This window comes from Geospiza fortis, unplaced genomic scaffold (genome assembly GCF_000277835.1).
Source record: "Geospiza fortis unplaced genomic scaffold, GeoFor_1.0 scaffold231, whole genome shotgun sequence".
Classification (NCBI taxonomy): Eukaryota; Metazoa; Chordata; class Aves; order Passeriformes; family Thraupidae; genus Geospiza; species Geospiza fortis.
This window is the reverse complement of record NW_005054351.1, coordinates 5,002,846-5,016,126: the sequence shown is the minus strand read 5'-3', so window position 1 is coordinate 5,016,126 and position 13,281 is coordinate 5,002,846. Positions and strand designations below refer to the sequence as shown.

Sequence of the window (13,281 nt, the reverse complement as noted above, 5' to 3'; positions counted from 1 at the left end):
ACAAAATGTGGACAATAAAAACACATCACCTTCTACTTAACTTTAATTTTTTTGGCAATTTCTCCAGACAACATTAGAAAGGGGATATATTGATCTTTATTTAGAGCACTGACTTATTTTAAAAGAGCTACTTTGTCAAAATATACATGTTGGCTGATATGTCTCTCAATCTCTAAAAACAGTCCTTTATATATGTTAGCTGCAGTTGATGTTTAATCACTTCAAAAGGTTTTATGGCTAAGAGAAATACTCCCTACTTCTAAAATGAGATATAATCAACAGTATTTAATCAAACTCCGAAGTTTCCTACATGCTGTAGGTGCTGCAGCTCCTGTTTTGGAGCCTTGGGTCAATACAGATAATATTGGGAATGCAGAGAGCCATTCACAGACTGAGAATGAAATCTGGGGGAAACTTACACTTGACAGTTCATAATTTTTTTTAATGATTTTGTATAAATACCCTATGGGGAAAAAGAAATGGTCCTAAGTTTTACAAGAAAGGCTATAGGAGGAGACAAAGTTTAAGTGATAGCTACAAGAGTTTTAGATCCAGAGGTTACCAGTAACAGATGGGTAACACCAAGATTTAACACAAAGAAAGCCCCAAAATGAAACAAATGAACCCCAAATAAACACGCACACACACACAAAAGCATGGTGAAAAAAATAAAGAAGGAGCTCTAAGGAAATTGAGGAAATAAAAAAGGAAGAAATTTAAATTATCTTTTCAAAAAGGAAACAAGAAGATTAGATAAATTAAATAAATCTGCATATGCTATGAACTACACAGGAGTAGACTGATGGACAGGTATTTTCAGGTTTCTCTGACAGGTTGTCTGAATGCTAATATAGGTGGAAGTTAATACATGAACTTTTCAAAACATGGTTTACCATAAAATTGAGCAAAAAAGTAGTTTTCAGTTGAAGACAGGACCACACCAATTAAGAGAATCTTATATATACAGCATCCAATGAACAAACAATTCAAAGCAAATGAAAAGCCAACTCTCCACTATAAAAGAGACTTCTAAAATAGTCTAGCAGTTACTGCAACCATAACAGAAATCTTGTTTACTGTGATATTTGTGCTACTATTTGGCCTAGAGCAAAACTGCAGGTCACTGTGGTAATGCTAGGAAAGCACTAATAAAATACAGCAGAAGCTGTATTTTAAAAGCTGCTTATAGGACATACTTACCACTAAAACCTTCAGAATTAAATGATTCTGATATGAAGATTCCAGCCTGTGATTTTCTAAAATACCAACAAAATTATCAATTAGTAAACAGCAGAAACTTCTACCATTTACTACACATTGCTATCCAAAGAGTGAACAGACACTTAGTCCACATGAAAATTACTTATCTATAGTTGTCCAACACCCCGTGGTAGAAAAAACTTATACTGTACCAATATCTCACTTAATCTATGAAGCTAAACTGATCCACACTATTATCCACCCATATTTTTGACTACAACTTCAGCATTTTTTCGACCACAAAAGTTTCTTCTTTTATCTATTTCTTACCCTGAAGAGCTATTTTATAAGAGAAAAACATCCATCGCTCATAAGGCTTAACAAAATGTGTCTAGTTATTGATTGCTCTTTTATCTGAAAACTAATGGGAATATATAATGAAAAGTAAAAATAACAAATTTGATTCAAAACCAGTAAATGCTCATAGAAATATTCCCACTTCTCTCCAAGGAATTTAGATAAGACCCTACACTCTAAAGCAAGACTAGAGTATGTGAAGTTCAACAGATGCATTACCCATTCTAAATTGAGATTTTTAGTTCACTGAAGATAGACTGTCAGAACCTGATGTTTCAGCAAGGCTGATTTACTAGAGGGGAGAAAAGGGAAGTGGATGGGAGATTTTCAATTTCTTTCTGCTTTTGTTAGATTGTACCTTTAAAACCCTGGGTAAGCAGTAACTGGGAAGGCGGCACACCAGCATGTGCTGTGTCAACAAGGCTGAAAGGAGACACCATCACCTACGGACCTCGCTCAGGACAAACCAGCAGAGCTCTGCTCTGACAGGAGCATCAAATTAGGCCTGACATGTGAAAATGCACTCAAGTGACTGCAATTTTTACTTTTAGCTTTCACTACACAATCAGCTTTCATAAATGGGTGCAACGGGGTGCTTAAAATACCCCAGATTGTTTCCCGGGCTTTGTCATTTTAGCTGTTGAAGTCAGATATTATCTGAAAATATGCCAGGTGGGAGAGAAGATAGGAGAGCCAGATGAGTTTTTCAGCCTATTCAGAGCATGGCAGCAGAAACATATTGGACAGCACAGAAAAGGCACAAGCTGTCAGTGTAGCAGGTTACATAAATACTACCTCTGCTGAATATGAAACATCAGCTTAAACCCAAAAAAAGTCTGGATTAAAAAATCCCTTGAGTTGCCTGTTAAAGACATTTTAGTCTATCAGGTCAACATAACTGGGTATTTCACAGAAATGCCTTTTTTTGCAGCACAGTAAAAACATGAAACAAAACAGCCAACTGAGCCCTAGATATGAATTTTAAAATCATTATTTAAATAAAAACCTTGAACAGTCACAAACAAAGAAATTGCTTGCTTTTACTATCACGGATGTCAGGTGGAATTTGCTGAGCAAATCATTTTGGCAAGCATAACCAACCCCCACTTCAACACCTGTTTTTACTCTGTCTTCTGCACCAACCTCCCCTTTGCTTTATCTTTCTTCTGTTAATTTTCTGGGTTTCCAGCTTTACTAATCTGGATTCTGTCCTGCAAATCAACGCCATATGGAGCTACACGAAGCAGTTAATTCACCATCAGCTTAACCTATTAACTTTGTCTGAAAGTGACTTCACATGTCTGTAGAAGTGCTAAAATTCAAAATAAACACCAGCATTTCACTGTCCTTATGTTAGGTTGCAAAACACAAGGCCCAATCTGTTAAATAAATCACACACACAGAGGGAAAAAAAGGTAATCTATTTTAACATTCCTCCTCTTCTCAGAGCGCCCAGAGCAAGACATTTTGATTGGGATGTGGAATCCCAGTCTTTATTACATATGTAGCATACATAAACGTTCTCATGTGACATTCAGAGTTGGCTTAGATTAGGTTCCATTAACTCAGTGCCTCTGCCCTCTGCACTGATGTACAGTAGATGAAAGCACAGTAAGCAAATCCAGGCTGTGGGTGCAACTTATCAGGACAATCCCTCCTGCCATCCATGCACCTCTGAGCTCTTAACCTCATGCTGTACCCCCACCCCTTTTGCTGAGACAGCCAAAGAGCTAAATCAGGGCAGGGAAACTTCTGCACCAAAGGCAGAGAGAGGCTGAGCAGCAAGGCAGGATCCCCCCTTCAGATGGAATGTCAGACTCAGACAAAATTAAACCAAATATGAAACTGCAATCTCAGAACACTCAGAACATAAGAAGTTAAAATGGCCATCTCTTTTACCCCACAGAAAGAACCTACTCTGGGAAATCTCTTTCGCATTCTGCTGAACAAGAGCTCACAGTAATGGATCTACAAAGAAAGTCGGATTCTAACTTGAAAGAAGAGTGAACAACTTTCTTACCCCAGGATGTTAAGAATTCAGCGGCATACCGATAGATTAAGTTCATAATTTCAATGACAACGGCATAGATGATACTGGGCACGTACAGCATCAAGCTGCTGAAGTTAGACTCATTCTCTTTGTGATAATCCAGAGCCCACTGCTCCAAGTCAAAGTAAATCATCATCACGTACAGTGAGAAGTAGAGACAAAGGCACACAAATGGTAAGGACACCAGGTAAATTCGTAATTGTCTCTTAATACTTGAGTACATTGGCTCCTCCCTCCCAGTGACAGGATTGATCCCCAGCACGCCATGGAAGCCTGGTCTTGGCTCCTCAAACTGTCGTTTCATCAGCAGCGTGCCCCAGCGGTACGTCAGGATGGCACACATCCGCTTCCACACCTCCAGAATCACAGTGGACCACAGCAGATTGAACGTGGCAAACATCACGTATTTGTCGTAGTCTTCCCATGCAAACACGTAATAGGGAATCCCAATGACAGCCATTGGAATCAAAGCAAACGTGAAGTATTCTAAGAAGCCAAAGTAGAGAGCAATGGTTTCGCCAAAGTAGCAGCGTATGTCATCTGCAGAAAGAAATGAATCAGCTAAGACTCCACTTAACAGAAATGTCAGTACAATACTAAACTTGACCTTACATGAACTTACAATTTTTCATTGGGCATAATTTTTTTCTAAATAACACAATAAATATCATTGGGTTTTCTTTCTTCCTTCACCCTTATTACAAAAAGTCAGATGGTTATCTGAATTATTTTTTTCAATGTTACATATATACTCACATAAACATACCATTCAGATACAAGGAAGTCAAACAGATATCCAGAGAAAGGAAAAGAAAAAAAAGAAAAAACCCAACCAAAGAGAAAACACTATCATGCTTGCAGACAGAATTGGTCAGTGAATGTCATGGAGGATATCTGACATAGTAAAAGCCACTTTAACAGCAAATGACACACAGCTTCTGAAAATTCCCACTGGCATATGTACTCCTGGGAAACAAATTTGTTTCAGCTTGCTCAGAGACAAAAAGGGCTAGCTGTGCTTTGACAACCCTCAAGGAGCTAAAGGAACAGATGGACAGGTGTATCAAAATCTTAAATCTTAAACACAGATAGAGTACTCAGGTTGAGATACTATCTTCAGCAGACAACTGATACATGAAATACATACTTGCTGTACTCACTAAGTTTGTCTGCTCAGGTGCTACAGAGACTTGAAAAGTGGGTACATAATGGGTACATTTCATGACAGATATATTACCTCCAAGAAGACATATCACTTATCTTACTAATAAAAAAATATAGGATTATCATTCATATAATCTAGAAGTGATTAGATACAGAAATGCCTGTCAAAGAGTTTAGAATGCTGAAATCTCTTCTCTTTGCCTGCTTGGATGACCAGATTGATTGTATGCCACTGTTTTGTATTTACCAGCTTAAAGAAACAGCCACAGAAGCATGACCTCTGAATTGACACTGTAAATACACTACTACAGTGCATTACCTCTGTAATACACTTCCACCAAAAAAAACCTCACATGCAATACCAGAATATTCTTATGGCTTACAAAACACTACAACAGAAGTTTACAATTGTCAACCAGATAAAGTCCCTGAAAGCAAGAAGGAAAGGTAAACAGACAGAAGGATCAGCACTCCAACATCCCAGTCAATCAAAAATTCATTAACAAATACATTCAAGTGTAGGTCATTAGCATCAATCCACACTCCAACATGGAAGACATCCCTAAATTAGTACACACTTAACAGGCTCCTGGGATTTGCTTCAAAATTTTGTATGGATTCAGTGTCAGTCCAAAAAAAAAAAAAAAAACCTTTCTCACATAAAGACCAGCACACAGTAAGGCTCCTAACACAATACTCTGGAGGCAGGCATTACCGAGCCAGATATTTAACTTCCTGCAGCACAGGAAAGAACCTCAAACAACTGCAAGAACCAGAGACTTATAACTGGCAAGCTCCCAAATGCTTATTTTCTTATTTTTTAATAAACTTAACTTTCCACATTGCCTGTCTAAAAATTATATTATGATTATTCAGTGTCTAAAATATACTCAAGTGACGCTAGCATGCAACAACATACATTCTTCATTCAGACACTGAATTTAAAACAAACAGTTGTAAATACCCTTTTGACACACCTACAACACAAAAAGGCTTTGGGAGCTCCAGACGTGGGAGCTTGGCAGGAGTCAGTTTGAAAGAACAGTCTTAGCTTGGACCGTTCCTGCTTTACTGATGGGTGGGGAGAATGTGTGATGTGCAGAATGCTGTTACATGGAAACTCACAGACTCTGGAACCACCAATTCTGCAAGTCTAGAATCATTTCAGCAGGTCACACAGGAGACATTAAAAGAGGAAAATCTTGTCCAAATGGTAAAAGAGCAGTGGTCTGATTTCACAACTCCACTGCATGACCACAATGCAAAGGCTGTTCACATACCTAAAGGTTGATAACCAATTTTCACTCGGCCATACCAGCTGTGAGAAAGCTTTTTCAACTCTTCTCTATCATGCAGAGGGAAAATTTGAACAAGAATACCACTCGTCAATAATCTTCTCACTAGAAGAGGAAAGAAAAAATAGATACCTGGCACTCCTTCACAGGACAGTGAAGCTGACATAAGTAAATAGGTTATGTTGTGTATTTACCAAGCCTAAAGTTCCTTTGAAATAGATCCAGCACTCAAATCCTAAAAAAATTGTCTCATGTTAATTAAAAAATTGACAGCAGTTATACCTATTCCTGCAAGTACTGTGCTGTCCATTGGAATACAAAGAGCAACCTTCTTACATATAATAACAACTCCACAGCCTTGCAATATAGCCAGATGCAGATTCAATAGCAAAAAGGTACTGCAGGTCAGGACTGAAATGCCACATGTAGCTTTGCAAGGATAGCCACAAAGCCATCATTGTACTAATTATGGGAAAGATACAAAAAAAACCCTTTGAATTACCAGTTTACACTAATTCATAAATTGCATCATATCTTCATTGCAAACAAACTACATATTCCACAATTTGTATTTAGCTTTAGTATGGAAAGCAATACTACATGTGTGTATAAACAACAAACTCCTCTAAAGTTACAACCATAGAAAAAATAAAATATATTAAAAAACAGGGAGGCACTAAAGTGTGACAGTATTTTGCTATTTCCCATCATCATCTACTTCACACAATTAGAAAAATACCTTGGCTATATAAAAAATTACCAATGTAAACTCATCTGACATCTACATTTATTTACATTTTTTGAACACAGATCTCCTTCTCCGATGATCAACACTAAAGAATAAAGATACTGTTAATAAAAGGACATACAATTATTAAGATCCATTCTCCTAAGAATCTTGGCCTAAGTTTGTTGGCATCTCTGCCAACAAACTCCTTTTCGTTACCATAAAAATAGCACCAGCTCTCATTGCTTCTTTCTCCCATGAAAAGGAAAAGTTCTTAAAGCAAAGAGGAAGATCAGGGAAACCAAATAAATTAAATAAAATTTCCTTCCTATTATGAAATTTGAAACTCTGGAGCACTGGTACCCATTCCAGTATTTTCATACAGAGAGAATCCAAATATACAATCATGTAACTTAAATAATAAATACTTTTGGTACTAATTAAAAATAATTGATAACACCAACAGGTGCAAAAGCTACCCAGCCGAAGAGAACATAAGGCCAGAGCCTCAGCCTCACAGAACAACTCAAGGTGGACAGCCCTCTGGAAGTAACCCAGTCCACCTTCGTGATAGGTGTGGCTTAAATCAGGCTGCTCAGGGCCTTGTCTAGTGAGGATTTAGAAGCCTCCCACAACAGTTACCAACAATCTCTTTAAATCCCTGATCAAATGTTTGATTACCCTGTTAAAAAAAATACTTTCTTGATACCTATTTAGAATTTCTCTTGTTGTATTGTGCATCCATTGCCTTTTGCCCTTTTACTGAAGCAGTGAAAAAACAAATTTGGTTTAAAACAGTGGGACTTGAACATCTGAAGGATTTCTCTTCATTACAGGATTTTTTTTTTCACCATGAACACTATCCTACATCAACTCAGTGAGTTCGAGGCAACAAACTACATTACTTACCAATTGATTTTCCTGGGTACAGTTTTGCCTGAGGATATCCAGGGATCATCTTTTCATCTTTGGCTCTCAAATTTTCAAGTTCATGTTTGATGATGTACTGACATTCTGCCATTGTAAGGAAATCGTGATTGTCATCTAAATAAAAAGGAAGGTTGTATGAAATGGTGCAGCACATGGATACAACCCTGGCAGCAAACAACTACAAAAATTACCAGAATCAGGAAAAAAAATATTACAGCAACAAACCTATGTCAACCCCATCAATTTATCATCATGGAAACAAGAGTTAGATTTTCTTGACATAAAAACAATTTTTCCCCCATTAGGAATAAGAAACTATAGCGATTGCCCTAAATATACTAAGTAAGAAGCTAAAATATCAACAAAACTCTAATACAAAGAATAACAGTACATTATAGTTTAACTGCAACCAGAAATGCTACCAAGACAACACAGACTGCAGGGTTTCTTTTCTAGGTGACAATTTCTCTGATTGCACCTGGACAAAACTAAAATTACACTCGTGTTTTTAAAAAGAAAAAATACCAGGAGATACAGCCAAAATATGTTTACAGCAGTTGGAAATCCAGCTAATCCTAGAGATTCTGTTAGCAGTAGAATTTGTGACAGATTTGTATTAATAATGTAAAGGCATGAAAGAAATGGAAGTGGCGCTTTTGCAACTGACAACTCTTTTGAAGGCTTCCTAATTTCAGGAAAGCAAGGTCACAAAACTGAAGGCACTGCAACAGTTATTGTGCAACAGTGGTGTTGAGCAAAACTGCTACTGAACAACAAAACTTAAAAATTGTTTCAGACAGACCCAAGAACCTTTATATTGAAAAATGTGGTGAAAGGCATCACTGAAACAGGCACATTAAAAGCATTAGCAATACTCAGCTGGAACTCCAATATTTACCTGCAGAGCAAAAAATGAGTTCTGCCACTGTAAGGGCATTAAATACCTTACAAGCAGCACATTTAAAAGGAAATGTTCCTGTGTTGGCATCCCCACAAAATAAAAGAGTAAAAAGCAACAATTCCACTAATCATGCCCAAATCCCACTGAATGCATCTGTAATGTTAATTATTGTTTGTTTGATGTGTACATGTAACAGAGAAAAATGCTTCTATTTTTTCCAGCTTATTTTAAGATCATAAGCCTCAAAACTGGCTCACAGAAATTAAATTGCTCCATTAATTCATACCATGGATTGATAATCATAAATTAATGTTTATCAATTATTTTTCTTGTCTTATTTTCCAAGAAAATCTTTCATACGAGTAAGAGACTATTTGGAGCATAGAAAAGCGTGAAGGAAAAGACAAGCAAAAAATTAAAGTCATGTGAAAGAAACCAAAATTCATTATATAACTTGAATTTCCATAGTTAAAAACAAGTTTTGTTTTTTTTTTTTCATGGCTTGGTCTTTGAATGACAAAGATTCCTACCATTACTTACCTGCATAATGTTTGAAAGTCTTTCTACTGCTGTAGGTAAAAGTTCTCATTGAGTTATCACTACATTCCTTCACCAAACCTACAGCTTCAGCTCCCAGCAACAGCCTTAAGTGGGAAGCTCCAACTAGATAAATATTTTCAACTCCATTTTCCGTAACCAGTGGTTTAATCAGTAGTTGTGCACCTTTAAAGTAAACAGGGGTAAAATGAGCAAGAAAATACATTAAAATTATGTCTAAAAGCCCCAGCATTTTAGCATCCAATGTATTGGCCCTAGCTAACAGGACTGCTGAAAATGTCTCTTTTTAAGGGCACAAAGAGTTAAGGTTTCAACAGTACTTGACATAGGTTCTTCAGAATCTTGCAGGGTCACCCCCAGATTTAGCCCTGTTTCTGTTGAAGCACTCTCAACAGTGAACTGGAACAATGGGGACTGTTTGGATCTATTCCCCTAAGATTCACACCATAAAGGCAAGAAGTGCTTCTGCAAACAGTTCAATTGGTTTTAAGGAGACTAGATTTTTGAAGCAGAAACGTCCCTAACTTACCTAAAAGAGACCTGAAAGCAAGTTTGTAATCACAAATCCATCAGCCACAGAAATATTACTGACCATAAGCTATAAGCTACAACAGCCACAAATAATGACTTTTTAAAAAAAAAGTTTTAAAAAAAGTCCAAGGAATTACAAATAAATTAGACTAACTTCAATTGCCAGAAGCATACCAAAATGAGTAATGAAATATTGCCTTTTTAAGACCCTCCATGCTAACAAAAAAATTAAGTAAAACCCAACATGAAGTTATCAAGATTAAATTGCTTTCTGCTAATTTAATTTTGTTCTACAACATGATATGAAGGTTTATGGACAGGATGTGAAGCATCTTCATTTAGCCAAGGCTTACTATGTTTCTGTAAGCAACAAGAGAAACACGTCTAGACAACTGTTATAAAAACTGAGAGCAAAACTACATTGAAACATAGGTTATCAGGGCTTCAGTGAAAAAAAATGAAGAATTCTAGAGTTCAACTGGCATTTGAGCTTAAGTCAATGCTTTCATTAATAACAGGGTTAAGAAGGTTTAAAAAATGCAAAACAAGACTGGCAAGCAATCGTTATACCACAAATTCCCTGAAAACTAATTTTCTGTATGTCTTCACATTATGGTAACAGCCAATTTCATTTCAAAGTGCTACAGAAGATCATACTATACTTACCTCCATTTGCCTTTTTGTCCACAATTCGTTTAGTGAACCATTCTATGGTTTCCTCTTTGGTGCCTTTTGCAAGTTCAATTACAACCAGGGGCCTGAAGTTAGACTCAGCAGTATCCAAGAAAGACCAGCTTTCCATCATCTCCTTCATTTTTCCCGCCATGTCATGAGAGCTTGCTACATACAAAACCAAAATCAAATGCAAGTGCTAAAAAATATCTGGTACAAATCAAAAACCAACAAACTTTACTGTAGTGAGTTGCACAAGTCTGTGCTTGTCAAAGGCATAGGTGTGCACTTTAATGCATTTACTACTACCAGGTTGAGTAACCTCTGCAGTTCTCTGCTGTTGCTATGTATAGCAAAGCAGTACTGAGAGGAAAGCAAATAAATAAATTAAAACAAATCAATAAGGTGAAACTATCCTCAAAAACAACAGCTTGCTACTTCTGACAGTGTATTTGCCAGCAAATGAAAACATTAACAGAAACATAGTCAAACAGGTATTTAAAAATCAATAAGCTTCTCGTGCCATGAGTATGCAAACACATTATAAGGAAGAACCTTCTCAGTTAATCTTGTGAAGCTTCAATCGTACCAAGGAGATTTATAACCATCTCGGGTAGGTGAGTAAGACACCTATCACACTGACAGGCAGATTACACTCAAAGCACTTAAATGACTTTTTGGAACCTACATGCCAAGTGTTCTGTGACAAAGTCCAGCTGTAAAGCACTGACAGCACGACTTCATGTGTAAATACTCCAAATTATCTAAGCAGGCCTTTATAGACTCACAGACCCATTTAGGCTGGAAAAGGCCTTCAAGACTGAGTTCAACCATTAATGCAGAAGTTCCAAGTCCACCACTAAACAATGTGCCTAAGAGCCACATCTACAGAGCTGTTAAATACCTTCAGGGATGGTGACTCAACCATTTCCCTGGACAGCCTGTTTCAATGCCTGGCAACCCTTTCCATGATCAAATTTTTCACAGAATTTTAATGGCACAGCTTGAAGCCATTTTCTCTTGTTTTATCACTAGTTACTTGGCAGACCCCCACCTTGCAACAACCTCTTTTCAAGTAGCTATAGAGAGTGATGAGGTGTCCTCCGAGCCCTTCTTTTCTTCAGGCTGAACAATACCAGGCACTTGTATTTTGTCTTGTTAACAAATTTTGTATAAATTATTCTACAGAGATCATTGTATCATGCTTCATAAAGCAACTATGAAATGTTGATATAAAACAAATCTGTAACCTAACCTACTCAGTTACAAAAAAGTTTAAAAACCCAAACAAAAATCTATGACAGACTTAATTTACTAAATTTAAAAGTGAGGGGAAGGTTTGGTGATTTTCGTTTGGGGTATTTTTTTTTATATTAACTTGACTAAAGAATGGAATTTACCCACTGCCTTTAAGCAGTTTCCCCACTCCTGTTAAAGTATTTAATTTCTAAGGAAGTTGCTTTAAGGATGTAGTTCAGCTTTTATGACCATTATACTTCTGTGATTCAAGGACAAATCAGCCTCCAGTATTTATTATAAATTATCCTACAAAATGTAATGATACTGTAAACACATGGATATCATAATAAACAAGTCTATTCAACTTGTCAATTTTGGCTTGCAGAAAAAAGCTTTCAAGGCAAATTTCAATGGGGCCTTTGGTTAGTTTCACTTGCCTTTTCACAGGCACACAATTCTGCAACATACACATTTACAGCTCTGAACCCAAGTATTCATGTATTTTCAAAAATGCACCAGATTAATAAAGTGGTTTTTAAAAATTCAGATGTGTATCTGTACAAACAAAATGAACCAGAGAAAAACATAACCAGGGATGAGGCATTGTAACTGAGCTTGTCAGTGACTACCTACACTGTCTTGACAAGTCACTGCACCTTAATCCGTCACTATCCATAATCAGGGGTTTGCAGGGGTTTGCTAAAATTATGCCTGACACATTGTATATATTGACATCTCTAAAGAATTCAAAGAATGAAAAGCACTAGATAATTAATAAATACTACCTACTGGTTAAGACTATTGCTTTGCAGAACAGTTATCTCTTGAAAACAGCCTTTTTAATAAAGTGTGCTACTCAGTGAACTTGGCTCCAATCATTTATTCAGAATCATTGTCCTTGGCATGGTGACTGTGTAAGAATCACAGAATCATCACAGAATCAAAGAATGGTTTGGTTTGGAGGTACTTTAAGGATCACCTAGTTCCAATTCCCTTGCTATGGGAATGAGCACCTTCCACTAGACCAGGCTGCTCAGGGCCACATTCAGCTTGGCTTTGAATGCTGCCAGGGATGGGGCATCCACAGCTTCTCCGGGCAACCTGTGCCAGTGCCTCACCACCCTCACAGTAAAGAGCTTCTTCCTAATATCGAACCCAAAACTACTCTCTTTCAGTTTGTTATTTTCAGGCTTATTACTACTGAAAACTACAACAGAGCTGACGTACTCTTCCAAATCGTGTCTGCATGATTTCCAGTTTTCCTATGAGGTTGTCCAACGCCCAGCACGGACCCTATGAGAGGTAATTTGGGATGTAATTTGGCCTCTTCTTTCATCCTACACACTGTGCAACCAGTGACAGACCCAGAAGCACAGGGAACAACCCAAGAAGGCCCTCGAAGCCTCGAGCTCCCGCTCTCACGGAGTGGCGGGGTGGCGGTCACAATTAATCAGGTTGGAAAAGACGTCTGGGACCATCGACTCCAACCCACGACCGAGGACCACCTTGTCAGCTCAGGGCAGAGGGAGCTACAGCCCTTTTCCAGGGCGTGTGGGCGCAGAGCGGGTCAAAGCCAGGCTTACCGCCCGGCCTCCACCCGCTCGGCGGCCCCGGGAGCCGCCGCGTCCGCGCCATGCCCGCCCTCAGGCGGGCCCTC

General features: G+C 37.8%; 1 protein-coding gene across 2 annotated transcripts in view; it reads right to left on the bottom strand.

The window, feature by feature from the left end:
* ANO10 (anoctamin 10) overlaps positions 1–12,904 on the bottom strand; it is a 120,250-nt gene extending 107,346 nt beyond the window's left edge. The window contains exons 1-7 of one of the 2 annotated variants that reach the window (XM_031058893.1): positions 12,852–12,904; positions 10,380–10,553; positions 9,165–9,347; positions 7,703–7,837; positions 6,052–6,171; positions 3,578–4,147; positions 1,201–1,256 (exon numbers count right to left, since the gene is read on the bottom strand). In XM_031058893.1, coding sequence (XP_030914753.1) covers positions 1,201–1,256; positions 3,578–4,147; positions 6,052–6,171; positions 7,703–7,837; positions 9,165–9,347; positions 10,380–10,539 — 1,224 coding nt within the window. In that variant the 5' untranslated portion in view covers positions 10,540–10,553; positions 12,852–12,904. The remainder of the gene's footprint in view (positions 1–1,200; positions 1,257–3,577; positions 4,148–6,051; positions 6,172–7,702; positions 7,838–9,164; positions 9,348–10,379; positions 10,554–12,851) is intronic. The other variant, XM_005423396.2, reaches the window with a different exon arrangement.
* Between the last annotated feature and the right edge of the window lie 377 nt (positions 12,905–13,281).